Genomic DNA, 26,005 nt, shown 5'->3' on the forward strand with positions numbered 1-26,005 from the left:
CTCTCTCTCTCTCTCTCGTTCTATCATTTTGAATTTGGTATGTTTTATTCGCGAAGTTTTGAAACTGAGTAAAGTAAGTAAAAGATAAAACATCTCTGAAATTTTTGATGCTACAGTAAATGTACAGATTAACTCCTCATTGACGTGTTGTCAACTATTGCGATAAAAGCGAAATAAAATTCAAACAATTAGAGAAAAGCAATCCGAGTTCCAATGTCATTTCTATATAATGAGCTGGTTTGAATGGTTCTATGGATAAAGCAAGAAATAACCTAGCCTCTCCACTATTCCTTTAAGTAGCAGTATATCCAGTAAAATGAGTGGAGCAGGCATTTATGTTGATAACAACAAGAAATGAAAACTGGATAGCTCATACGGTAGAGTCACGATCTCCCCGTACCAGTAAGGTCGCGGGTTCGAGCCCCCATCGCCTTGCTGTCTTCTGGCACTTTCCTACTCCATTTCTTGTAGTCTATCCAGTAGCAGTTGACGCACAAACTAAGAAGCGTTTTGCTTGTTTTGCGTAAGTTAAGATTGGAAAATAGTGGACGCCGGTGTTTGTCAGAGATTAGTCACTGTGTCAGGATGGTTTTCTTTAGATCTCTATCTTGAATTTCCTTAAACACAGAAATCGTTTAAAATGAGGTATTAATGGAAAAGTCCTTCGATAAGTCCAGCATCTATATTGTGATAAATAACGTTTGTGTGTTAGACACATTTTCAATATTATATGGACCAATACAGATGTAGTAAAAAAGAACTAATGCATCATGGCTTCTTTAAACGTATAGACAATATAACACGCTTTGATTTCTTTTAATTGAATATTTCGATTGATCGACGGCTTGTCATTAACCGTAAAATACAAGTAGATGGTTTTTTCTCCCATAAAACCAACGCAGTCTAGAGGTAAAGTCAATTTGAAACTCTTTTTTTTAATGTGGTGTGAAAAACTGGCTCCAATCTAATTGAAGAAAAACTACTCTTCCGGAGGATTGACAAGAAACATACCTTTGTAATTGATCTTCTGGTTTCAGAGTGATGCCATCAAATTTTCTTGTCTCAATATATGCTGTTAGTTTGTCTTAAAGATCATCCATGCTCACTCTTTTACATACCGATATCCCAAGAATCTGTTTTTTCTGCTACTCAAATAGTTATGCTACCTTATGATCAAAATGTAGCCTATTACTTATTAGGCCCCCAAAGGACTGGTTGCATAAATACTTCCAAGGAGTTTTGAACCGGAATAGTATAATGCGTGACGTTACTACTTCTCTGTCCTATTGAGGATGTCCTAAATTTATCATAATTATATTTTTTTTCCTGACCAAGGTCAAAACATAAAATCCATGGGCAGCAGAATAGTTGTGTATACTATATCCTATTGAACAAATTTCCATGGATTTTCTCAAAGATCAATAGTCAGATTTAATAATAGTGTTTGTCTGGAAATATAATCGCAATCCTCAAGACAGATAGAATTTACTGTTCTTTTAAAATTAACATTTCCATTCATCCCAGAGGGGAAAAATGTGAATAATTATTTTTTCAATAAGAAAATCTGTACGTTGAAAACTTGAGCTTTTATTTAGCGCTGTATCTATTAAACGTGCTCAAAGCGCTTCACAAAGGAGCTCTGATCAACAACAACACGTAACATATAGAACAAGACATGACACCTGTTAGGCAATATTACAATTTTTTCAACAGAGACAACTGTATCAACGGCCAGATACTCATTTTACACCTGAGTACGGTGAGAGAGAGAGTTGAAGAGTGGAATAAAAAGTCTTTTCCAAGGACTCAACTATGCGCCGAGCAAAGCTCGAACCCAGGACCTTCTGATCCGAAAGCGAGTGTCATACTACAAGACTACAAAGCCACACCTTGAAGGTCTCCGTCATTTTAGTTCCCAATAACAAGAATGGGTTCAAACATGTATTCTTGATTTAAAATGAAATTCAATACTTTCGCATCCGCCAATGTTTATAACACCTTTCCCTGTAGGCATTTCTACATCTTTACAGCCAGGGTTCCTTTATACTCTAATCATACATCACATTAATTTTGAAGTTTTCACCAGGTGATCAACCAGTCAACTGTCGCACTCTGGAACAAACATGTATTTAAAAATTTGACCGGAAAACTCCTCCTTCACAAATCTATCAATTTAAAGGACTCATGACAGAAACTCTTAAATCTCGGATTTTGTCAAGTTTTAAATCTCCAAATCGAGAAGGGCAAAAGAGCGATGGATAAAAATCACCACAAGAGAAAAAAGGAAGGAAAAGGGGGGGGTGGGGGGAGATTTAAGCGGGTCCTCCTTTATTGTCTCCTTTACCACGTCCTGTGTCATTTAAAAAAAAAGTGGCAGTGTTTCCTGGTTCTGGAGTAAAACTTTTAAGACTTTTATTCTTAGAGAGAGAGAGAGAGAGAGAGAGAGAGAGAGAGAGAGAGAGAGAGAGAGAGAGAGAGGGAGCTAGATAGACTTTTTCTTTCCATGTCTTGTCTATTATAAACCATCCAGAGATAGAACGAAGATGACGTCATTAAGGTCTTTGTTATTGTTTTTGCCATCCACGTTTATGAGTACTTCTCACTAAACTGTATGAACTAGACAAAAAAGTTCATGGTTACACTTGGTTTTGTGTGTTGATCCTTTTTACTTCCGGATGGCATGTTGTGAGCTTCTTCGCCAAGCGCATACTATCTATACATAATATCATATGCACATACACACAAACTAATTATATATATATATATATATATATATATATATATATATATATATATATATATATATCTTTTTCCAACTAAAAAAGATTGCTTCCATTAGACGGTTCATATCTGAGGATGTGACCAAGCACCTGGTTGTGTCCCTCGTACTATCGAAATTGGATTATTGTAATGCTCTGTTGTTTGGCGTTTCGCAATACAATCTGAAACGTCTTCAGATGGTCCAAAACAGAGCTGCCAGACTAGTATTTATGAAGCGTAGGTGCGACTCTGCCGGACCTCTACTTCATGACCTGCATTGGCTGCCTGTTGAGAAAAGAATTAAATTCAAAGCTTGTGTTTTAGTGTATCGTTGTCTTGAAGGTACTGCCCCTTCCTACCTTTCAGAACTAATTGAAAGATATTCAAAACCCCGCCCCTTACGTTCGGCCAGTGATTCCACAAAACTAGTTGTCCCTCGAATTCGGAAAAATGCTGGAATGAGATCCTTTTCTCATTTCGGACCCTCTATTTGGAACGCCTTACCGCAGAGCATTCGTGAAAAAGAATCTTTGTCTATTTTTAAACGTTCGCTTAAAACATATTTGTTTCGATTTTAGTAGATGGTATGAGAAGCAAGATAGGTTTGGTTTGTGTTGTGTGTTGTGTTGTGTGTGTGTATGTGTGTGTGTGTGTGTGTGTGTGCTTGTGTGTGTGAATGAGTATGTTTCAGCCAAAGTAATTTGTAATTTAAGCGCTTAGAGTCTGGTGTCTCGGAGTTATAGCGCTATATAAGTTTTCAGCATTATTATTTATTATATATATATATATATATATATATATATATATATATATGTGTGTATATATATATATATATATATATATATATATATATGTGTGTGTGTGTGTGTGTGTGTGTGTGTAAGTCATGGATATGGTAGGACAAGAGTTATTTCGTTATTGAACTGTTCAGGCTAGAGGAAACACGTTTAACTTCGAATCCTGATATAGATTGTTTCTTTCATTAAAAAACAAAACAAGACAAATAAAAGATCACACTCAAAGTATATTTGTCACTTTTTGTGTTTTGTTCCCCATCGTGTAAACGCCTATCGTATTGACAAAGACGAACGGATCGATATTCTTGTAACTTATAAAATGTCTCTAAAGGCTCGGTGTTAAATGATATCGGATTAATCTGGGCCTACAGTTTTGTTTATATGACAGGGAGAATGTTGTATTCTGTTCATGGAAATATACCACTAGAGAATCATTAATAAACAAAACTGGATAAAACGGTCTCAAAAAAACAAACAAAATACCAAATACAGAACGTTTCGGGCTCAAAATCATTTTTCCAACAACAACAACAACAACAACAACAACAACAACAAAACCCCAATAGTATTTATTGTTAATTGTTTTTTACTGTTGGCAGAAGAAGAGATTTGAGCCCGGAACGTTCCTTGCTTGGTATTTTGTTCTTTTTTTTTTTTAAGCTGTTATAGTCATTTTGATATATCACATTTTACAGTCCACAGCTTCTAGCAGCTTAGTATCACTAGAGAATCATCGTATGCTTCTGTTGTACGATATCTTTGTCTTAATCTTTGTCTTGTTCAACCAGAGTTTTAATGATTTCTCGCAGTTCTTTCCACTCAACTCTTTTTCTAACACTAATTAGTCAGTGTCTCTATTGGAGGATTGAAGGAGACATCACGTTTTCTCACAATGAGGTTGCAATTCTTGTGTACAAAACAGCTAAGCTTTCGCTTTACTAATGATCTACAATGTTCGGGGTCAACGATTTTTTTTCTAGAAAAGACATCCAGATTATCTTACTTCGTTCAACGATGATCTTTTGGGCCCGATTTGAACAAGCGGAGCTCGTGATTTCCAGACCAAAGTTAATGATTTAATGAAAATGGTAGAAGCATTCAAGCTTTTCGCCCCCCCCCCCCCCCCGCCCTTAATGACCATCAGTCATGGAAAGGATCCGCAGATAGGTTTAATCTTAGTGCAGCATTTCAATATATAAAAGACTTAAAATGTATGAATGTGACAGGACCTGACAAAGGTTTAAGAAAGATAATCATTCAAAAAGTCAAGCCATCCGCAGACCTCTAGATTCTGTTTTACAAGAGAGTAAGCAACCGTTGTTTTGCGTTTTCATCGTAATAATCAATCAACATCACCACAAGTTAAATAAACTCCGACAATTACCTTACATAATTTTGAAAATCTCTTACTTTCTAAGAAAGTTCCATCAGCTGGAGCATTTCCTGTAACTTGACTTATTGCCGATCGCCTCCTAATCTTCGGACTGGGACACTTCTCTGATTTGTTGAGTGAGTTCTTTCCACTGAAAACGGTCTGCTGCGATGGATTCATGTGTTCTAAATCCTTTTCGCATATCGTTTCTCGTGTATCATCTAGATAGGCGTTTGAGGTCTTTATTTATCGTAGTGAATATGCTTGTTATGTATCTGCCTTTGTGTCTGTTATGTCTGCTTGTTGTAAAGAATAACGCCATTGCCTTATTAGCTGGAATATTTCTGTCTTTCCTTAAGATATAATCAAATATTCTCCATCTTGTTTTCAAAAGTTGAATCGAGATCGGTGTTTCTTCGCATTTTATGTACAGCGATTTGTTACTTATTTTGGTTGAGAAGTGGATATTTAGAATTCTCCTGAGCTGTTTTCGATGGAGGAATCTAGTTTATCTTCTTCGTTTTTTGTTAGTGCCCATCTTCCACGGTTGCAAATAAGTATTTATGTAGCCAGGCTCTTGTCAAGCTTTAATTTTGTTTTTCTTTTCAGTTCGTTGTTTCTCAGCCATACGTGTGTCAACTTATTGAGAGCAGCTACCAACAGATGTTTTCGTCTTTCTACGTCTTCTTGGTCTTAGATTAACGATCACACCTTTTTTGTCTATTTCCACTCTTGGTCGTCTTTGTCAAGTTTCGTAATGTCGGTTTTATCGGCATTTACGAAAAGATTGTGTTTCTTTAAAGTTTCTCATACGCCTTTTATGTTGAGAATTTTTCTAGTGAGGAAATCAATATCGTCTGAGTATGCTATTTCTGATGGAAGGTGGGACTCAAAAAAAGTTTGAGGGGCAGGTAAAATGGCGACCACTTCCTTTAAAGCACGCTCCAGGTATACAACGAACAAAACCGGATTGATCTCTATCTCCTGGGGGTGTTCCAATATTACTTAAGAACGGTATTTGGGTTGTTGCTCCGTTCACTTTGGTGTTTACCCAGGCCTGACTGAGCAGGAAACGCACTTGTCTAAATTCATCGTCAGTGTGTCGCAGAGCAGGGGGTCAAGTATACAAACCCACCACATTATAAGCATATCATGAAAATCAAACGGTGCGTATAAATTACAAAAGACACATCCCCTTCCTGCCCCCTATGTCAACATCCCAATGAAACAGTGACACACTACTTGCTTGAATGCCAACCTCTTGAAGACCTGAGATGCACATTCCTCCCACCAAATCCAAGCATCAGTAACACACTTTATAGTCACCTGGAACAACTACAAAAGACGTCTAACTTCTACGTCATGGCACAAAACCGAAGGGCTAGAGCTCAGGTGGTCGCTGGTTCGGATAAGTAAGTAAGTAAGTAAGTAAGTAAGTAACTAAGTAAGTAAACGGTGCGTATTAAGTGACAAACTAGTTACCTCTGCCCCAAAAGCGCTGGATATAATCTTTTATCCAATAGCTATCTGAACACTGCCATTGGAGATCAGTTTCCCCATTTATTATTCAGTAAATCGATTGAAGCATCGGCTAAAGTGCTTTATGCTTGACAGCAATGACAAAATAGCAATTCTATTGTCACTAATGTGTCTCCCTGTTTACATTATACAATCAATTATGGCCTCTGTTGTTGTCTTCCCTGTCGATGCCTTGTTGTCATCATATTGCCTTTTTAACCATTTAACTGCCGTATTCTGGAAAAACTCGTATTTGTAAATTCGGCAAGAATACACGTCGTTTCAAATATCGATCGATTTAACTGACCCTCATCTTGACAAAAACTCTCATAGCTTTAGTGTTTTAGAGTTTTTGCCAAGATCAGGGGCATTTATATCGATCGTTAATTGAAGGACGAGTTTTCTGGCCAAATCTTAAAATACGAGTTTTTCCAGAGTACGACAGTTAACCAGTTAAGGAGAAAAGCAGGTCTCATCAGAATTATCTCATTACAACCTTCTCACTCCCTTAATTAGGGTACCGTCAGTCCTCTCTCTCTCTCTCTCTCTCTCTCTCTCTCTCTCTCTCTCCCACACACACCTTCTCTCTCTCTCTCTCTCTCTCTCTCTTTCTCTCTCTATCTATCTGTCTTTCTCTCTCACTATATCGCTCTCCCTCATTGTCTGTGTATGTGTGCGTATGATTATTTCTATCCCTCCCTTTCTTTTTTGTTTGTTTTGTATTTATTTGGGGGGGGGGGGGGTTGTTGTTTTTTCCCGTCACTGATTGGATCTATGTATTAAAGATATCTATCGATACTAATATTTAGCCACCCAAATATTGACTCATTCTATAACATTTTCTATTAATACCTTCCCGACTTCCTTTTTCTTACTCTTCCAGACCGTATAAACACCTCGCAGTTATGTTCATATCTTATACTTTCAAAGATATCTTACTTAAATCGATATATGTTTACGTAACTTAAATTTATAATCCATTTTATCAAACATGTAGCTAGACATTTACATAATAATCAAGAGAAAGAGGCTTTTATTTTAATTTATTTTATAATAAAAATATTTTTAGACGCAAAGAAAGTTTCCTCGAAACGACGTGGCCACTGGCAATGAATGCAAATTGAAGAATTTAATTAATGCTGTTATCAAATTTCCTTTGTATACTTGACCCCTGCTCTGCGACACTCTGACAAAACGGATTTATTTAATTCACATCCAGTATTGATTAATCAAGATGACCCAATTCTTGTCAAACTGCTCAAACCTGAGAACCTAAAGAACTCTCAGGTATGAGATTTTTTGACAAATTTAAGATCATATTAATCGATAGATAGATATTAAAAGCAATGTTTGTCTAACCGAAAAAAAGTTTATGGGAAAACCCCATTTTATCAGTGTATGTATGGCATCGCTTTATTATTGCTCTCAAGGCAGGAACATCAAAATGGGCCTGTCTGGATGATATTGCGACTTAAATTTCAAACCATGCGGTAATACCCTCTCTCTCTCTCTCTCCCTCTCTCTCTCTCTCCCTCTCTCTCTCTCTCTCTATCTCTCTCTCTCTCTCTCTCTCTCTCTCTCTCTCTCTCTCTCTCTCTCTCTCTCTCTCTCTCTCCTTCCATATTTGAGAACATTGCATTTTGCCTTTAACCAGTGATGGCAGTTTCATCTTCTTCTGGCTGATGCCCACACGTATTACACATTGGGGAGACTCCACCCCCCGCTCGGTCCATAGAAGAACCCTAGAGGAATCCTGGCTTTCTTTTTCCAGCCCCCCCCCCCCCGTTTATCACTGACAATTACTATTAAATGATATGTGGCATCAAGACAGAAAACGTTAGTAACTGACAGATGAATCAATCAAACTATAAACGTTTTAAGGTTACACCTAGTTTTGCGTGTTGATAAGTTATATCCGGCTGGTGGATGTTCTGATTATTTTAACTAAGCGCATAGCATCAATAAAGTAACAAGGGCTACGCTTGACGTGAATGATTCTAGACGTTTGTTCAGTGCTCTAACCTTTGATCTACCTGGATCCAAATTGTTTGGTAAAAAATCGAACCCCTAATTTGTCCTCCTTAATCCGAATTCGCGAAATTTCAAACCATTCAAAGGCCAATGACTTCACATAAAAAAAAAAAGAAAATTATTCCGTCTACTTTAATGCTGATAGGAGCCACTTGGAGGAAGCGCTGCGTCACGTGACCACTTTTTAGCGTTGCTTTAGCGTTGATCACTGGAGCCCACCAACTTCAATTTGATTTAAATTCTATATTATTATTATTCTATATTTTCAAACGGAATTGTGTTCAATTTATATGTTGTGAATTCATTCATCTGGATAGTGTATATATTCGTAAAACTTGTGCAATTTTAAACAATAGTTTAACACCTATTTATCGCCTGCCATCTCGGTCCCTTTGTTTACAAACAATGAACGCCATTTTTGGTTCCGAGTCAGTGATGGAGAAAGAAACAATCGAGAGTAGCCGAGCGGACGATAAGAAAGGGAAAGGAGGTGGTGAAGTGAAAGACGGGGCGAGCGAGAAGGAATGTGTTGGGAAAGGAAGTGTAAGAGGTGTGAAGGGGAAAGGTAAAGGAAAGAAAACGGAGGGGAGCAGTTACGGTGCTGGTAGTAGTAGCGTTGGTAGCAGTGAACTGGACTTTAATGAAATAAAACAGCAACTCAGTGTGTTGATGGGATTGGTGCCAGTGGTGAGCCAAATGAAGGAGGCCTTTGACCGTTTTAATGAAATGGAGGAGGAAGATGCTAATGTCAATATTGGCCTTTCGCGGCCAATATGTAATGATGACATTGAGTCTGATCTTTCGCGATCAGGCAGTAAAGATGTAAGTAATGCTGACCTTTCGCGGTCAGGCAGTAAAGATGTAGAATGTAATGCTGACCTTTCGCGGTCAGTTGATATGGTGCCAGGCAGTAGTAGAGATGCAGGGATGATGGAGCAGGCATTCTCATATTTCGAGAATGTGGTAGGCAGGACAGAAGTGAAACCGGAAACTTGAGCTCTTTTACAGCGCAAATCCACTCAACGTGATCAAAGCGCTTAACAGAGGGTCCCAGGCCCACAGCAACACTTGTCATGCAGGACGAGACATGACACCTGTTTGGCGATATGACAGTGTTTTTCCCGACATCTTACATCTGGGTACGGTGAGAGAATGTGAGTAAAGAGCCTTTTCCAAGGACTAAACTATACGCAAGACCACATCACTGTACAAATAAATTATGACCTCCACTCCCCCACTCCCACCTCCCCACCCCATCGTGTCAATAAGACTGTTATCATCATAATTTTCAATTCAGTAGGCGTGAATTTTGACACTCATCCATTTTTCTTCCCGTCATAATCCCAGCTCAACATCTCTATAGACCTCTCAGGTCCATTCATTTTGTCAGTGTGCCTACTATCGCCAATAATTTATCTTTTTTTTCCTAGTGTTTTCCACTAAAAAAAAACAAAAAAAAACGAGCTTTTATATAGCGCAATATCCACTAAACGTGCTCAAAGCGCTTTACAAGGGGTCCCTGGCCAACAGCAACACATAACATGTAGGACGAGACATGACGCCTGTCAGGCGATATTACAAATTTTTGGGACAGAGACAACGCTGTTAACGGCCAGGTACTCATTTTACACCTGAGTACGGTGAGAGAATGTGAGTAAAGAGCCTTCTCCAAGGACTCAACTATGCGCCGAGCGAGGCTCGAACCCAGGACCTTCCGATCCGAAAGCGAGTGTCATACCACTAGACCACATAGCCACACTACTGCTGAGTTAATTAGACTTCGTAAGATAGGAAGAAGAATTTTTAGTTATCACGTTTAAGGCATTAACAGTTTGTGTTATACAAAGTGCCCATAAAGTCTTTCCCTGTTTAATAGCATCTTTAACAGAAAAAAAACTTTACAGACAATATTTAAACAGGGTCTTATGAATACATAAATGCTTTACATATTATTGTTTACCATTATCTTTTAGTCAGTGTGCCTCTGTATCGTTGCCATGGCTACTACAAGCAAATTCGACCTATTTTTCAGTCAGTTCTTTCCGTGTGTTTTGTAGCTTGATGGATCCGGTAACAGCTCTTTTTTCATAACATGCGTGCTAGCAGCTGGTATGCGAGCTAAATAAAGAATTTGTCTGATGTAGCTCCATATGAAAAAGTCATAGGGAGAAATTCCGGGGACCCAGGCCGCTAGGCAATCGAGTCCATGTCTCCCAATCCATCTGTCTGAAACTGTGTCGTTTAGAAATTCTGAACGGCCTAAGGTGGAGGAATATCGTCTTACTGAAAAAATTTCTATGGGATGCAACATAAAATTCTAGCATATCTAAATAGACATATACAGTAATTGTTTGCACAGTAAAGGAAGATGGGCCTATAACTGGCATCTGCCAGTACCAAACATTTAGTTTGTGTCTCAACAACCTGAGAATACCCGCTTCGTTATTTATTATTTACTTTAAAAATCGTTTCCATTGTCATGTGAATGTCTGCCAAACTGGGCTATGAAACGTTGTTGAGCTACATCATGCAGTTACATTACCAAAGAGAATTTTGACACACTGCTGTGATTCCAAAATAGAATGAGAGAAAATGAGGCTTTCTAAGTTCATGTTCATTTTGCTAACTTTAGTGATTTGATTAAGGTTGATGACTTATGGGCATAAATGTATGACTTTTCCGTAGAAGATGGTGAAAACCATATGCAAATATCTCTAACGGATTTAGAATGTCTTTGAAATGAGGGAACTACTTTATGGACACCTTGTATTTATTTCCCGTCAGGTGAAATAACACCCATTTTTATAGGGAAGAAAAGTCGTGACATCAAGCCCTCTACTATTTTGGTTCCTAAATCCTTGGGAGTGTGTTTGTAACCATTCTTTCGGAGTACTATTAATTAATGGGTTACATACAATTGACAAGACTATTTCAGTAGCAGGGTGCAAGGCACATACTTAAGATTACGGGACATGAAAGAGCAAGGGTATTTAGACTAGAAAATAAGATGTCTTCACCCTTAAACCAAAAGATGAATTACACAAGATATGTATCCAGTCCTCCGGAAGAGTGGTTTTACACTTCCATTGAAATAGGAACCAGTTGTATTTTTGGAATCACACTTTTCTTTTCTTCCCTATTAATTGGACTTGGTAAGAATAAGAAGAAAATTTTATAAATCACGTTTAAGGCAAAACTCACTGTGTTATATTTATATTGCCCCGGCAGGTGAAATAAAACCAATTTTAATTTCATAGGGCACCGTTGTTATAATATGTCATTTTTAGAAATTAAATCTCACTTACAAAATACATTATTCTTTATAGATAGGTCACATATGAGTAAATTAGATAATAAATGTGACTGAATTGCATTAAATCACTCAACCCTAACACCGACTATATCCGTAGCTTACCCAGGTTACTTTTACCCCGTGCCAATTTATTACATTTTTCAGAGACATATTATAGGCGTAGACGTCTAGTATCAACGTTAATGTTTTTAGTTTTCACATGTTATTGGTAGTTGAATAAAACTATCTATGAACATGCTCATTTTAAATACATTTTTCCAATCATGAAAAGTAGCAAAAATCTCTAGGATTGAGTGAGTTAACACAAGTCTTTGTTTTTGTCCTAGTTTGAATAACAACAGCTCTGAAATGATCTGCTTCGTTTAGGACTATGTGTCAAATTCCATTAACGGATTATAATGTATTTACTGGTTTAACTCGTTTCAAGCGGGGTTCTAGACTCAAATAGATCAAATCCCCCTTTTTTTCCTAAGAGTGTTGTAACATCTTCCTTCAGTTGCATCGTTGTTATTTTAAGTGAAAACGGTTTAGTATGAGAAGACATCGTGATTTAAAGAAATTTAGTCATGTCGATTACGTTTTAAAAGATCCAAAGAGACTCTCAGCCACTGTTTAGTACAATAGCAATACACTGAAAACAGTAATTTGAAATTTAAAAAAAAATAATGCAAACATAAAAAAGACCAAAAAAAAAAAAAAGAAACTAAAGAAACAACAAAAACTCAACCAAAAAAACTCAACCCAGATGTAAATCTTGTTATTTGTCCGGCTTGATTAAATTGAGAAAGGGAAAGGGAAGCTACTCTGGTGATAATAGACTTGTCTCATCCAGACGTGGACAGAAGACTGGTAATTTGTGGCGATGACTCGCAAAGATAGCACTGGGGAACTCGAAACAAATTTGAAAACATTAGAAAATCTTTTCATGGTTTTGGTGTTTGTTTTTTTTTTTTTAGTTTTGGAAATCCCGATTCTCTCGATGATACATTAAGTTTAAGACACCTAAAAATTATGAGGTTGTGTACTCGTACGTATGTACATTTTACCATGCAGGTACTTCGACTTAATTTTAAGATAAAAACATATTATTATGTCTGAATGCTTGAAAATTATTTTATAGAGCGAGAGGCAAGTCAGTGTCCTTAAACTCTGGTTCTTTGAGCTTAAGCTGGGAAGTATCTTAAATGGATCACGTTCTCAACTAGATATACAATAATTTTGAAATATACTGTTTGTACTAAGGACTCAATAATGAGGATGTGTGACTAAGACTCCGTGCGCATGCGCTTGTGTACATTGTGCTTTTCATTTATACAGTCTATTATTTTCACTCGTCTAAAGCGCCTAGAGTTTTTCTTTTGGATAGGAGACTATCATGTTATATAATTATTAGTAGTATTAGATAACATGACAAATCAGAATAAAGACTTACCATCAGGCGATGGCAACTGTATAGAATATAAAAAGAAATTATATTATACACTTGATTAGAATAAAACGATTATTTTCCTCCATTTACAAAAAAGTAGTCCTTCAGAGCGGCAAGTTCTTTTGCTTATCCTGGTTTCTTAGTGTTAAAGGGACCGTGGCAATTGTTTGTAACCTTTTGGATATGTCGTTAGTCTATCAAAAAGTACGTTTTACCAGGTATAAACATCAAATTACCCAATCACCGACGGATGGACAAAGGAACTTACCCAAATCTTGACTACCAAACAAACGATGCCGGATCCTTGGCTTCGGAGGTCTAGCACTCAACTATCTGGACACCACTTCATCTGGAATTAGAGAGTGGCAATTGCTTGTAAAATTACTTTGTACTTTTCGCTAGCTCTAACACATCAAGTTGCCAATCACTGACTGATGGACAGAGGTTCAGAACAAAATTTTGGCTGCACGAAATAACAATGCGGGACCCTTTGCTTGAGAGCTGCACCGCGAAACTATCGGGACCTGCTTTTTATGGAATTTGATGGAAATAAGATTTTGGCAACAAAACAGTGTGTGCCATGTGTTCTTCTCTTAAGTAAACGGCCATCAAAATGATTGAACTATGACCCTCCCTCGTCCCGCCCAAAAAAGCTTTGCATTTTATAAAGTAATAACTGTTACTAGTTGATTGATCACAGTAGGTCCCAGTTCATTATTTATCTCATGAAATGTTATTGCGTCGATAGCATGGACAACTTTATGGACGATTTTTACTCTTAAAAAATATCTATACTTTTGTCAGAGACAACCCCGTTTCTTCCAATTGAGAGCAAAATGAGTATCGTATCTTTAAACGCCATATCATTACAACCATCCAAAATGTGGCTCGTCATTTTTGCCGTTCCTGTATGGTTTTCATAACGCCAAACCTTTTCCCTTATTGTTGTGTTTTTATTACTGGACCATAGTTTAGAGATATCCTGCGCTTTGCTCCACCTATGCTAATTGTTCCATCTCTATGCATGCATAATTATACCCAATTCCAACGATAATCACCATCTTCCAATGTGATTGGTCTACCCCATGCTGATGAAACACCCAATTTCACAGTAGTCCTATTGTGAACGTGAATTGTTAAACCACTCGTAAAATAGCAGTATAATTTCTAATTAACTGCCTTAACGACCTTGTACCATTAAGTTTGTGTTGAACTGGGAATTGAATATCAATACTAAATTAGTAAATATGAGCTAATGAACATGTTTTGTTGAAGAGAGTGAATGTATTTTCTACCACTGCATACATAACACACACACACACGTTTCGCATATCTGATTATTTTGACTCTAAACTTGTTCTACATTATCTCGCTCTCTCTCTTGATGCTCAATGCCATTTTCTGATTTGCGTGTTGTTAACTAAGGCCTTTGTTTAGCTCTCATGAGCGCCATGCATAGATTGCTATTGCTATCAAATTAGGTGTCTTTGTTCCATATTATTTTCTTCCTTTGGGCTTCACTCGCGGGGCTTGACAGAAGGTATTGGTCAACTGCCCGTGGGATTTTGCACAGCAAGCATTAGATTTTTTGACAAATCGAAACATTGGATTTTTGACACATCCTCAAGTCCGCTCGGACAAAGTTAGCGTGAGCTATTATGTAAAAACTTCGACTTCCTCTGTAGCTGTTCCAGTTGGTCCTTAAATGTATACCTGATATTTTGTTTCATTGGGTAAAAAAGGTCAGAGGCCTTTGAGGGTTTTTTCACTCGACAATTATGTTAAATACTTATAGGGGTATTTACATAAAGGATATGAAGGGGATGCGTCGGATGTTAGTTTTACCTAGTCGGCTATTGAGTGGTATACGTTGAGTTCTTAGTTCTTAGACTACATGAAACATTGAAATTGTCTCAACATGTTCGAAAATTTGGCAACCGAATATATAGTGGTATCAAAGATCTGGTTTGTTTTATTGGCGTAAATAGTGAGGACACGAGTTAAAAATAGATGACAAAACAAACAAGTCTGACATTTGACCTCATGCGTAGGAACATTTCTTCTTCTTCTTCTTCTTCTTCTTCTTCTTCTTCTTCTTCTTCTTCTTCTTCTTCCTCTTCTTCCTCTTCTTCTTCTTCTTCCTCTTCTTCCTCCTCTTCTTCTTCTTCTTCTTCTTCTTCTTCTTCTTCTTCTTCTTCTTCTTCTTCTTCTTCTTCTTCTTCTTCTTCTTCTTCTTCTTCTTCTTCTTCTTCTTCTTCTTTTTCTTTCTTTCTTTCTTTCTTTCTTTCTTTCTTTCTTTCTTTATTTTAGTGTTGTATTTAATCTTCGGCTTTTTCTTTTTCACTCATCAATCTTACCCCTATTTTTGTTATAACTTTTTGTTTATCTAAAAATGCTGTTTATGAGAATTATTAAATCATTTTTCCTTATTTGTTATTTGTATCATCTGAAATAAGTTAGGCTTTACGTTTTAATGATTACATAAACATTGGCCAACGGCCAAGGACAATTTGATAGATATGATTAAATCCTATATCTTTTTTTAATTTTCTGATAAAAACAATATATTTTAATAAACAACGGGAGAATTTATTTTCATTTGACATCATTACTGATTTTCTTGTCTAAAAATACCGGCTTATTTTTGTTCTATCATACAAATAACGTATTTCATTAAAAAAAAGAGTTCTTTTCAAAATTAAACTCAAAAAATATGATGAATCAATTATTGAAATGTGATGTTACAATCTGTTGAATATTGTTACAAGAAACATTAGAAGTAAAACTATGGTTCATATTCCTTTGCTTTGAAGACATTTCGACAGAGGAAGTTAATTCTTAAAGAAAACGGTCTTCTATTTTGATAGGACTAGCCCGTGTAGTAATTCAGTAGTCTTTGAATAGGAAGGTATGAATTTTAATCTTGATGGAAACACCAGGATTTTCTCTCGTGGCCGAGGAGCATGAATTCATGGCTCTTTCCAATATAGTTTAAATACTACTCTCACAGAATCAAACTCTGGAGAAAAAAAGGAGAACAAATTTTAAATTCCACTACAGTATCGGGTTCTTTTCATTGTAATTTTTTGATAGGAGACGGTCTTCCTATAAATAGGCACATTCCAAATTGAAGAGAGCTAGATCTGATTTTCTAAATTGAGATTCTTGTGGATTAATTTAACATTGTGCGAAACTGATCTTCTCTATATTGTTCTATCATGTGTTACAGTGAATGACATAATCAGTCGGATGGTGAAAAGGTTTGAACTGAGATATTGCCAAGTTTAGTTAGAAGGTCAGTTTTTATCCAAAATGAGTTCTTGTCATAAATGATTAAATCAACCCTTTTTGTACATCTTCGGGAAATATCAAAACTTAATTTCACTTCTAAATAATTTTTACAGATAGTCAAGTTGAAAAATTATGAAATTTGAGAAAAGTTGCCATATACTTTTCCCATACATCTGACCATAACTTCATAAAATGTTCACCTTCCGACTGATTATGTCATGCACTGACATTTTTATCAAAATGGTGATTAATTAAAACTTTCAACCTCGGTATCAACGTCAGACCAACTGTAAGAAATCATTTGATTTTATTTTTTTGGTATTGAAATAGCATTTCGACCTTGTAGTACTAATTATAAATTCATAAACTACATTTACAGATCTTTTCTTTCAGTGACAAGTATTATAATACTGACGTATATGGCATAGTTTTAATGCTTGTTTCATCTTTTGCAAATGAGTTGTTATTGTCAGGGCCTTATAAAATAGTATCCCTATTTGATGGCCTTGGATATCTGTCCATTCATAACATGATCTAACAAAATGAAACTGGAGAGTTACAGTCCAATTCTCTAAAAACAAGAGTTACAGCCCAATTCTCTAAAAACAATCAATTTACAATCTAGTTTATGGATTTTCATTTTGTGAAAGGAAAAAACTATTCACGTGCCAGCCAACGTGTTTTAGTCCTTTTACAGGGATGTGAAAGGCTTCTTCTTATCAAATAAAATCATAATTTTTGCGTAATTGAGTACCGTACTTCGAAATTTAATGTCAAACGAAACTTAAATTCAGCAGCATTATTCACCACTTTTAAAAAAACCTTCAATAATTCGCATGAGGAAATTGAAAATGGCAAGAGCAGTCTGTCTGCTTCTTCTCCGTCTGTTCGTGATTATTTTTGAGCAAAGAAGATTTTGCAGTGGAACAGAAGAACATAGAATATATATATATATATATATATATATATATATATATATATATATATATATATATATATATATATATATATATATATATATATATAGATAGATAATTCTAGTCTTCTCAACCATCGGTTAACATATGTGTTGTAAAGGTACACTCCTGACCGATAGTCCTGAAATTGAAAGTTCGATCCCCAATGGAAGGAGAGGCAGATTTCTTTTCACGATTCTTTTCTTTTCTTTCCGCATTGTCTGGTATAAAAAGAACTTCAAACCTGTATGGATGATATTGCGTAAGACGTTGAGAAATCATTATTTCTGTACCCTTTAAAGTAGAAATAGAAAAAGGTCTGGTTTGTAAGATGACACAGAGACATCTGTGTCATTACCTTAACTATGATCATTCTGAATTTGAGTACTTTAATATGGTATAACTTTAATTTCAAAAATATATAATTGGCCCTTTTTTGACATCAGTTATTTTTAAATCCCACTCTTTGGCTAAATGTAATTTTGTTTGATTAGATATCAAAATCGTTTTGTCTTTTCCGGAGTTTGAACAAGTAGTCAGTAAATACATGGACAAATCCATAGCAACAATTGGTTGATATTTACTTATTAAGAGTTAAACTCATGTCATAATCTTTGTTCTCACAAATCGCAACTCATCACTATTAGTAACAAAGTAACAAATATAGATAAAAATAATGAGGAATTTAAGCATAAACCTATTACTGTCGGATAACCTGTCGTAATTTTGGAACGTTTGACCTGTCATTAGGAGGTCAAAGGTTTGATCCCCAGTCAAGGCAGGGAAATTTTTTTAGGATTATTTTTTTTTGTGTGTATTTTTCTTTCTGATTTATCTGGCATTTTCTCATACAAACTTTTTTCAAGATTTTCATCCCGTCACAATGATAAATTTGAAGGTGTAACTATGGACGAGTCACTTGTTTTGTTAGATTGTTTGTTTGTTTTTTGTTTTTGTTTTTGTTTTCGTTTTTGTTTTGTTGTTTGTTTTTTAATTGCCGGAGTAAGAGTTGTCAGATTGTTTCAAATATTTGGTTGAAAAAGAACCCACCTTGGTGGTTGATGTTTTCCATGTCAGAATAGTCATTGTCATTGGGATTTTATTATTATCAAACTATCTTAATGGTTTTCATGAAACATGGCACTCTTGTTTGTACTTGTATGTTTTGACAATTCTAAAAAAATCATTGCTTTGTGGTTTTAGTAGAAAGAAACAATCAAAATACCTGGTTCATATTTGTCTTAAAGGTACTGCCGACTGGCATCTTTCATAGCCATTTCTCTTTTCATTGTTGAAATCGGAAGTAACGTCTCAAATCAAATTGAACCCTACTCAATTCCTTCTTTTGGATTATCTTGGTCCTTGAGAACGTCAATTGATTCTGTCTGCCTGATAACAACGCAGGAAGTGAAGGATAAGTCCAATGACACAGCATGACTTTCCTGGGAAGAATTAATTTGCTTTTAAACAAACTTTCTATTTGCTATTAGTAACGACTAGAAAAAAGATTACTCGTCAAGTTCACCGGCTTGCTTAAAGTCTCTTTGCCGTGGTCTTTGTTTCATATGTCTCTCTTCAATCTTTTTAACATCCGTTGTCTATTTCTATGATTATGAACAGTTCCCTTCAAGCTATGTTGTGTGTGTGTATGTGTGTGTGTGTGTGTGTGTGTGGTGGGGTGTCTCTCGGTGTGTCTTTCTCTCTGTGTGTAACGTCAGTGTTTAATAGTGACGTGGTATCTGAGAGTGAGTGTCAATCTGTGTGAACGTGAGTGTCAAAGCGACAAATGAATATCTGTGTGTGCGTGCGAGTGGGAGAGTGAGAGATAGAGAGAGAGAGAGAGAGATAGTTTGTGTGTGTATGTGTTTGTGTGTTTGTGTGTGTGTGCTTGTGTAATTGTGTAAAGGTGAGCGGTGGAAGTTGGAGATAGGAAGGAGGGACGGGTGGGGGAGGGGGCTGTGGTTGGCGAGAGAAGAGGTAGCTAAGTTCTACTCACTCTTGTTCCAGAGACTTGGTGTTCCACGCGGTAAGGCCGATGACGTGTGGTGTTATTGTCGCCACGTGAATTCTTCCTATATTTGATCACAGCGATGCGGTAGACCCCGGCGGACAGATACTCACTTATTTAGTTATTTATGATTTCTGGATTACCTTCAATTTGTTTTATTCCGTGATTTATTTACATAAAAATATATATCCTGAGCTACATCTAATTTCCTTCTGAAATAATAGGATTCAAGTAATTTTTTTAATCATTGTTTTTTTTTTGTATAGGTCATTATTTTATCTGTATAGAATGTAACTGTGATAAATATTTATAATAGCTAAGTTAATGGCAGTGGTTATCAATCAACGTGAGCAATTATACGGTTTGATTACTCAACATAATTATACAATGTTCATAGCTTGATTATCTAGGTAAAATACCACATCAAAATACCCTTTCAGTGAATTCATACCCTATTCATTTCATATTTCTGTCTAAGGAGCTAAAAATTTGCATTCGCAAAAATGGATTATTCAATTTTTGGAAAACAGAAAATATCTTGCTGATACTGGATTTATATTTTTTATGGTGGTCTCTAATTTTACTTTCTTAATGATTATGAAATGTTAAGGAGTGGTCACGAATATGTCTCCACCAAGCATGTGATCCCAGGATGTTTGTGTACAAGTATATCCAAATTAATATTTCATTTTCAATTCGTTGTTTCTTGAAATTTTCCATTAATATTTTAACGTACAAGCCGGTCGTCTCTCTTGAAATTATTTCTATAATGTTCCGCTAAAAAATGGCATCTATGTCAACAAAGATTATTTGACATTTTACTCAATTGTTTGTAATAGATATTGTATAAATTCTAGATTTACAGAAATACGAAGTTTATTCATACATGACTTGTTTGCTCGAGAGAATTCATTTACCTTAATTGGATTTCAAAGGAACTACATGGAAAATGCTTAAATCTTTGTATTTAGAATGAAGAAAATTTCATTTTCAATTTTAATAGAAACACATTTGAGATGACGTAAGTCTCAAAGAAAGGAAAATGGGTGCCTACCACGACAAGCTATTTCAAGATTGTTCTAACGAAGCAAACATCAAAGAGGACACTAAAAGGAACGGTGTCAACAAGAACGGCTTTGTGGATTTTGAATTGTTCGTGGCTGGGTCATCAGATGGTCAACACTCAGAGCAGGGCAGTGATGGGGAGGAGGACGAGGAGGAAGACGAAGAAAAGAAACAGGACCGTGAGCATCACAAACGAGATCACGATAAAATCATAGTTCCCACGTTGGATGCGGCTTCTGCTTCTCCTCCGCCGATTGCCTTTCGTGCTCGTAGTGGAAGTATTTCTGCCTGTGGTAGTAGCAGTGGCGATGGTCCTGCTATTTTATTCTCTAAATCATCCACTTCGCAACCCAAGGAAATACCTGACGATCAGTCTGTCCAGGATGATGACCACGGGAGCCACCAAGGAGAGGAAATGGATTCTCTCGGAGATTTGGCCAGATCCCGTTACGCCTTTGAGAAATCAAAATTGTGTCGGACTCGAACTGTAGCGGTTTGTCAGCGGCGACGGAAAGCCGCGCCAACCCTTTGGGCTTGGGACAGGAATTCTACCAGGATATCATCTGATGATAACCTTGTGGTTAGTATTTAGATGCTTTATAATTTCCACTTTACAACTTTTAAGATATCTGAAGACAAGACCATAGTAAAATTAATCATTCAAAATAGTTTAATTCACTTTATTTATTTTGCTGTAGATGCTTTGGGAATTTAGAATTTGAATATGAAAACATGCCGCATTTGAAACAAATTACTTAAAGTACGAACTAAACTTATCAGTGTCACCAAGCCTGGTTCATCAACGCCCACCTGACCAATGGCATCTCCGTCCAGCTGGGAATGAAATGATTCCATACATAATATATTATCCTCACTGTACTATCCCTCTGTGTGGATTTGCCTTATGGGCAGAGATCATGTCTGTGGTGAGAATTTGAGCTAAATTGAATCTGAGCATGTTCGATGTTTGGATTGATGACTTGGCGTAGTGGGTTGGGTTTTTAACGAGTACTGCTATTTTATTTGGTATTCCTATGACTATTCTGCCTGTCTTTATACGCTTTGATCATACGCGATCCATTGAAAATAACGAGATAAAGCTTGGATCAAAGTAAAGCATTAGTGTAGAGGCAATGAAGCAATTATGAAATGGTATCTCCTAACAGCCACTTTTAGAAACTCAAGCTAAACAAATCCTTCTGGCATTTGAACTTCGGCAAATGGTCTTGAAGAAGGTTACCATTAACTTCAACCCACGACAAAACAGACACCAGGAAATAAGCTCATTGTGCAACACCATGTAATTACCGATCAAAGACTCTCATCCATCAAAACTTCAACTCTGGCGCTCATATGCTACGGATTGTTTAATCAACAAATATAAAATAATTGAAAATAGAAAAAAAAATACGGTAAGAAGGAAAATGAACGAGGGCAGCCTGTGAACAATTTATTCGTTACTATCGTTATTTTTCGATGCTCAAAAAGGTAGTTGGCAAAACAATGGCATGAAATATTGCCCCATGTTTTTAAAAGAAACACATTGACAATGATATATCCTCTTGTCATCGTTGTAACATTATCAAACCTTAAGATGATTCATCTAGTTGGAACTGCACTAAACCACACAGAAACTTCCTATATCATTTGTGAAACCTATATCATGCTCATCTCATATTATTATCCCTGGTCCATGACCTTTCAAATTTACTCCACAAATACATACTCTCTTTCTGGATTTCAAACAAATACAGACACACACACACACACACACACACACACACACACACACACACACACATAATCTCTCACCCTCTTCTCTCTCTCACACACACATACAAAATCTCTCTCTCTCTCTCTCTCTCTCACACACACACACACACACACACACACATATCACGGTTCCCAAGCCTGGTTCGTCCTCGCCGACCTAACCATAGTATATTCTGTATATGAATTTGATCGTACTACAATTCATTGACAACGATGTTTCCTCCTGTATTGTTGTTACATGACCAGACCCTTGACTAGGTTTAAATATAGGGAAAGCATAATTTGCACTTGAACAATTTTCGGACAAAGAACAAAACTTCCTGAAAGCAAAGGCGGGGGGGGGGGGGGGGGGGCTTCAAATGTAACGGTCAGACTGATCATCTCGACGAGTGGCAGTCATGTACTGAAGATATGCGTTCAAATAAAGTGCCAGTTCTCTCCGCCAGAACAATCGTTCCAACACACAAAACTACGTTGTTTTTTTTTGTTTGTTTGTTGCTTTAGGTCTCTTCCAACACAATTGAGGTTATATGAGAGACCGCTGAAACAAAAAACAAAAAAAACAAGCAATCTAACAAAAATAGTACAAATGTAAATCAAAATCATAACCTAAAGATATCATAAGCTAAATTATAAATAACCAAGACAAACAGGCAGAAGATTTACAGAAAAAAAATATCCCCTGTCAAAAATACAATCACAAACCAAAGAAGCAGGATAGGCTAGTAAAGAGAAGAAGAAACGACATCACTATCGGATCGTACACCCATGCGAACATCATAGGTGTATGATTCAAGGGTGATGCTCCCATCCGACCACCCGCAACTACGTGAAATCTGAAACATTTATAGTCTGAGAGAATTTAGTTAGAGCTAATTATCCAACTGACGTTCTAAAAAATAATGACAAGGTTCAGAGTAGCATCATCCCCATTCATTCTTTTCGTTTTTGTTATATATTAGACTAAATCAAAATGCTGTGGTCAACTGGCATGAGACCAATCCACTTTTAGTAACTTATGGTATGAGTGTCATAGTAATCATTAAACCTTCGAGATATAGATATTAATAACATTTCCTGGAGGGTATTGATTTCTGTTGGAGAAATCCTAAGGGCAGAATCACAATACTAATTATAATGATATGTAATTGATATTTAACATTCATAGATCTAGGCAAATAATATAATGTAGTATCCATCTTATTCAACAAAAAATAATGTAGAGAAGACGAACCGTTGCCATTTTGATGTAGAATAAATAAAGTTGGGGGGGGGGGGGGGGGGCGTTACTCCAGTCTTTGCAATTGTTTTAGGCCGCCAGAGAGGCATTTAGTTCTAACTTAAGGCTCTTTACTAGACTATAAACATTAAAAATTATACGTGATTTTGTGGTTTGGTTGAAATTGTTTTTGTTGGCTAACCGGTGAGCATTTCACTTAACTGTATGTCATCAATATAACCTTTCTTTCTTACAAAATTCGGGGAGACGCTCCCCAGAAGCAAATGATTTGATTTCAATTGGTGTGCCATGATCTATTTACTAACAAAGTGTAATTTGGTTCACTTTTTGTAGACCTATCGACTACAATTGAAAACATCTCACAATTCACCTTCATGTTTTCTGGTTTTCACTGTCCTCTGTGACTTAATGTTAGGAGAAGTTGCAGATACTGTACAGAATTAAAGAGGGTGGGCTTCTCAGTTTTGGTTTTGTCATCGTTTAAGACCACCTAAGAGGTGGCATTAGCTCTAATTGACTACTAATGTTTAAAGCTAGATGTCTTGGTTACGATTATTTTAGTGGGCAAAGCTTGTAAATTTTATTAATTCCACCTATATCACTGCAAATTGAAACAAATACTTGAACCGTTATTTCACTATATATAAGCGTGCTATTATTATTATTATTATTATTATTATTATTATTATTATTATTATTATTATTATTATTATTATTATTATTATTATTATTGTTGTTTTTGTTGATGTTGATTATGTTGATGATGATGATGATGATGATGATGATGATGATGATATTTTTGAGCTGTATATAGCGCAATATCCACTAAATGTGCTCAAAGCGCTTTACAAGGGGTCCCTGGTCAACAGCAACATTTAACATGTAGGACTGGACATGACGCCTGTTAGGCGATATTACAATTTTTCGGACAAACACAACGCTGTTAACGGCCAGGTACTCATTTTACACCTGAGTACGGTGAGAGAATCTGAGTAAAGAGCCTTTTCCAATGACTCAACTATGCGCCAGCGCGAGGCTCGAACTGGGGACCTTCCGATCCGAAAGCGGGTGACATACCACTAGACCACATAGCCACACAGATGATGATGTAATTTTTTCAAAGAAAAATTATGATCATTGGCCAAAAAAAAGGCTTACCTGATAAACTCTTGAACCTTGAACCTTGAACTATTTATTGCCATTTCCAAAGTCAATTATTCCTTTCAATCCAATGCACCCTTTGATAAGTTCAGGTTCTTTTAATTCTGGCTTGTTCGCTATGCGGTCTTGTGGTATGACACTCGGCTTGCTTAGGACCAGAAGGTAATGGAATCTAGTCTCGCTCTGAGCAGCGCATGGTTGAGTTCTTGAAGATGGCTCTCTATTCACATTTTCTCATCGTACTCAGGCGTTCGTTAAGAGTGTTGTTTCTTTTGTATATATTGTAATATCGCCTACCAGGCGTCATGTCTCGTGTTGTATGTTAAATGTTGCCTTAGGCTAGGAACCTCTGCAAAGCGCTTTGAACACGTTTATTGGATAAAACATTATATAATGCTCAAAAGCTCAAGCCAACCATCACTGCGAGGTTCAGTAACACATGTACGTCCAATAATCCGTGTTTACCTGATATGTTGTACTGTGTCTCATTTTCTTCCTGAATAGAATTTGTTTATGATCACCAATGCATTTATAGCTCTTGTTCCCATAACCTAATTATTGGAAATCAATAATATAATAATACACAACCGTCCAATACCTCCCTAATATCCAGCGACCACTACTATTGTACCATGATTAATTACTTGGGTAACCAAATTACCATCGCCCTTTGATCAGTTACGTTCACACCCCACCGTCACTTTTCTGCCCCCCCCCCCCTCCCCCCACTCTTTGCTAATATATATATATATATATATATATATATATATATATATATATATATATGTATATATATATATGTATTATATATATATATATATATATATATATATGTGTGTGTGTATATACATATATATATATATATTATATATATATATATATATATATATATATATATATATATATATATTACAAAAAATGCACGCCACAAAATTCATTTGCGAATAATCGCACTAAAAGAACAAATACCTTAAGTTGATTTATATTATTCGACAGCGTATTGTTTTTACCCACTAGAATTGGTTTATAAATTACATTGCATATGGTCACGATAAGGTGTTAATTGAGCGTACTCAACTGACATATTAAAAATGATTAATGTTTGGTGTCGTCACCATTAAATCCTTTCACACCCTTAATACATCTCCTCCTTTTGGAAGTGACATTTTTGATAAAAGTAGCATTAATTTCCTCGCACGAAACAAAAAAGAGTCAAATAATAATTCGTTGGAATTGTGTGGTTGTGTTTGTTGTGGCGACCTTTTCAATGCAATTGAGGTCTGGACTGAAG

General features: G+C 36.3%; 1 protein-coding gene across 12 annotated transcripts in view; it reads left to right on the plus strand.

The window, feature by feature from the left end:
* The window catches only part of LOC144966545 (protein unc-13 homolog B-like), a 299,970-nt gene that overhangs the window by 179,870 nt on the left and 94,095 nt on the right, over positions 1–26,005 (plus strand). Inside the window, exons 1-2 of one of the 12 annotated variants that reach the window (XM_078903203.1) lie at positions 19,481–19,706; positions 20,333–21,120. The exons of 10 other annotated variants lie outside the window; for them this stretch is intronic. In XM_078903203.1, coding sequence (XP_078759329.1) covers positions 20,518–21,120 — 603 coding nt within the window. In that variant the 5' untranslated portion in view covers positions 19,481–19,706; positions 20,333–20,517. Of the gene's footprint in view, positions 1–19,480; positions 21,121–26,005 lie in introns of those variants that run through there. One more of the 12 variants, XM_078903202.1, reaches the window with a different exon arrangement.

This window comes from Berghia stephanieae, chromosome 2 (genome assembly GCF_034508935.2).
Source record: "Berghia stephanieae isolate SIO BIC M18660-M18661 chromosome 2, UCSD_Bste_1.3, whole genome shotgun sequence".
NCBI lineage: Eukaryota > Metazoa > Mollusca > Gastropoda > Nudibranchia > Aeolidiidae > Berghia > Berghia stephanieae.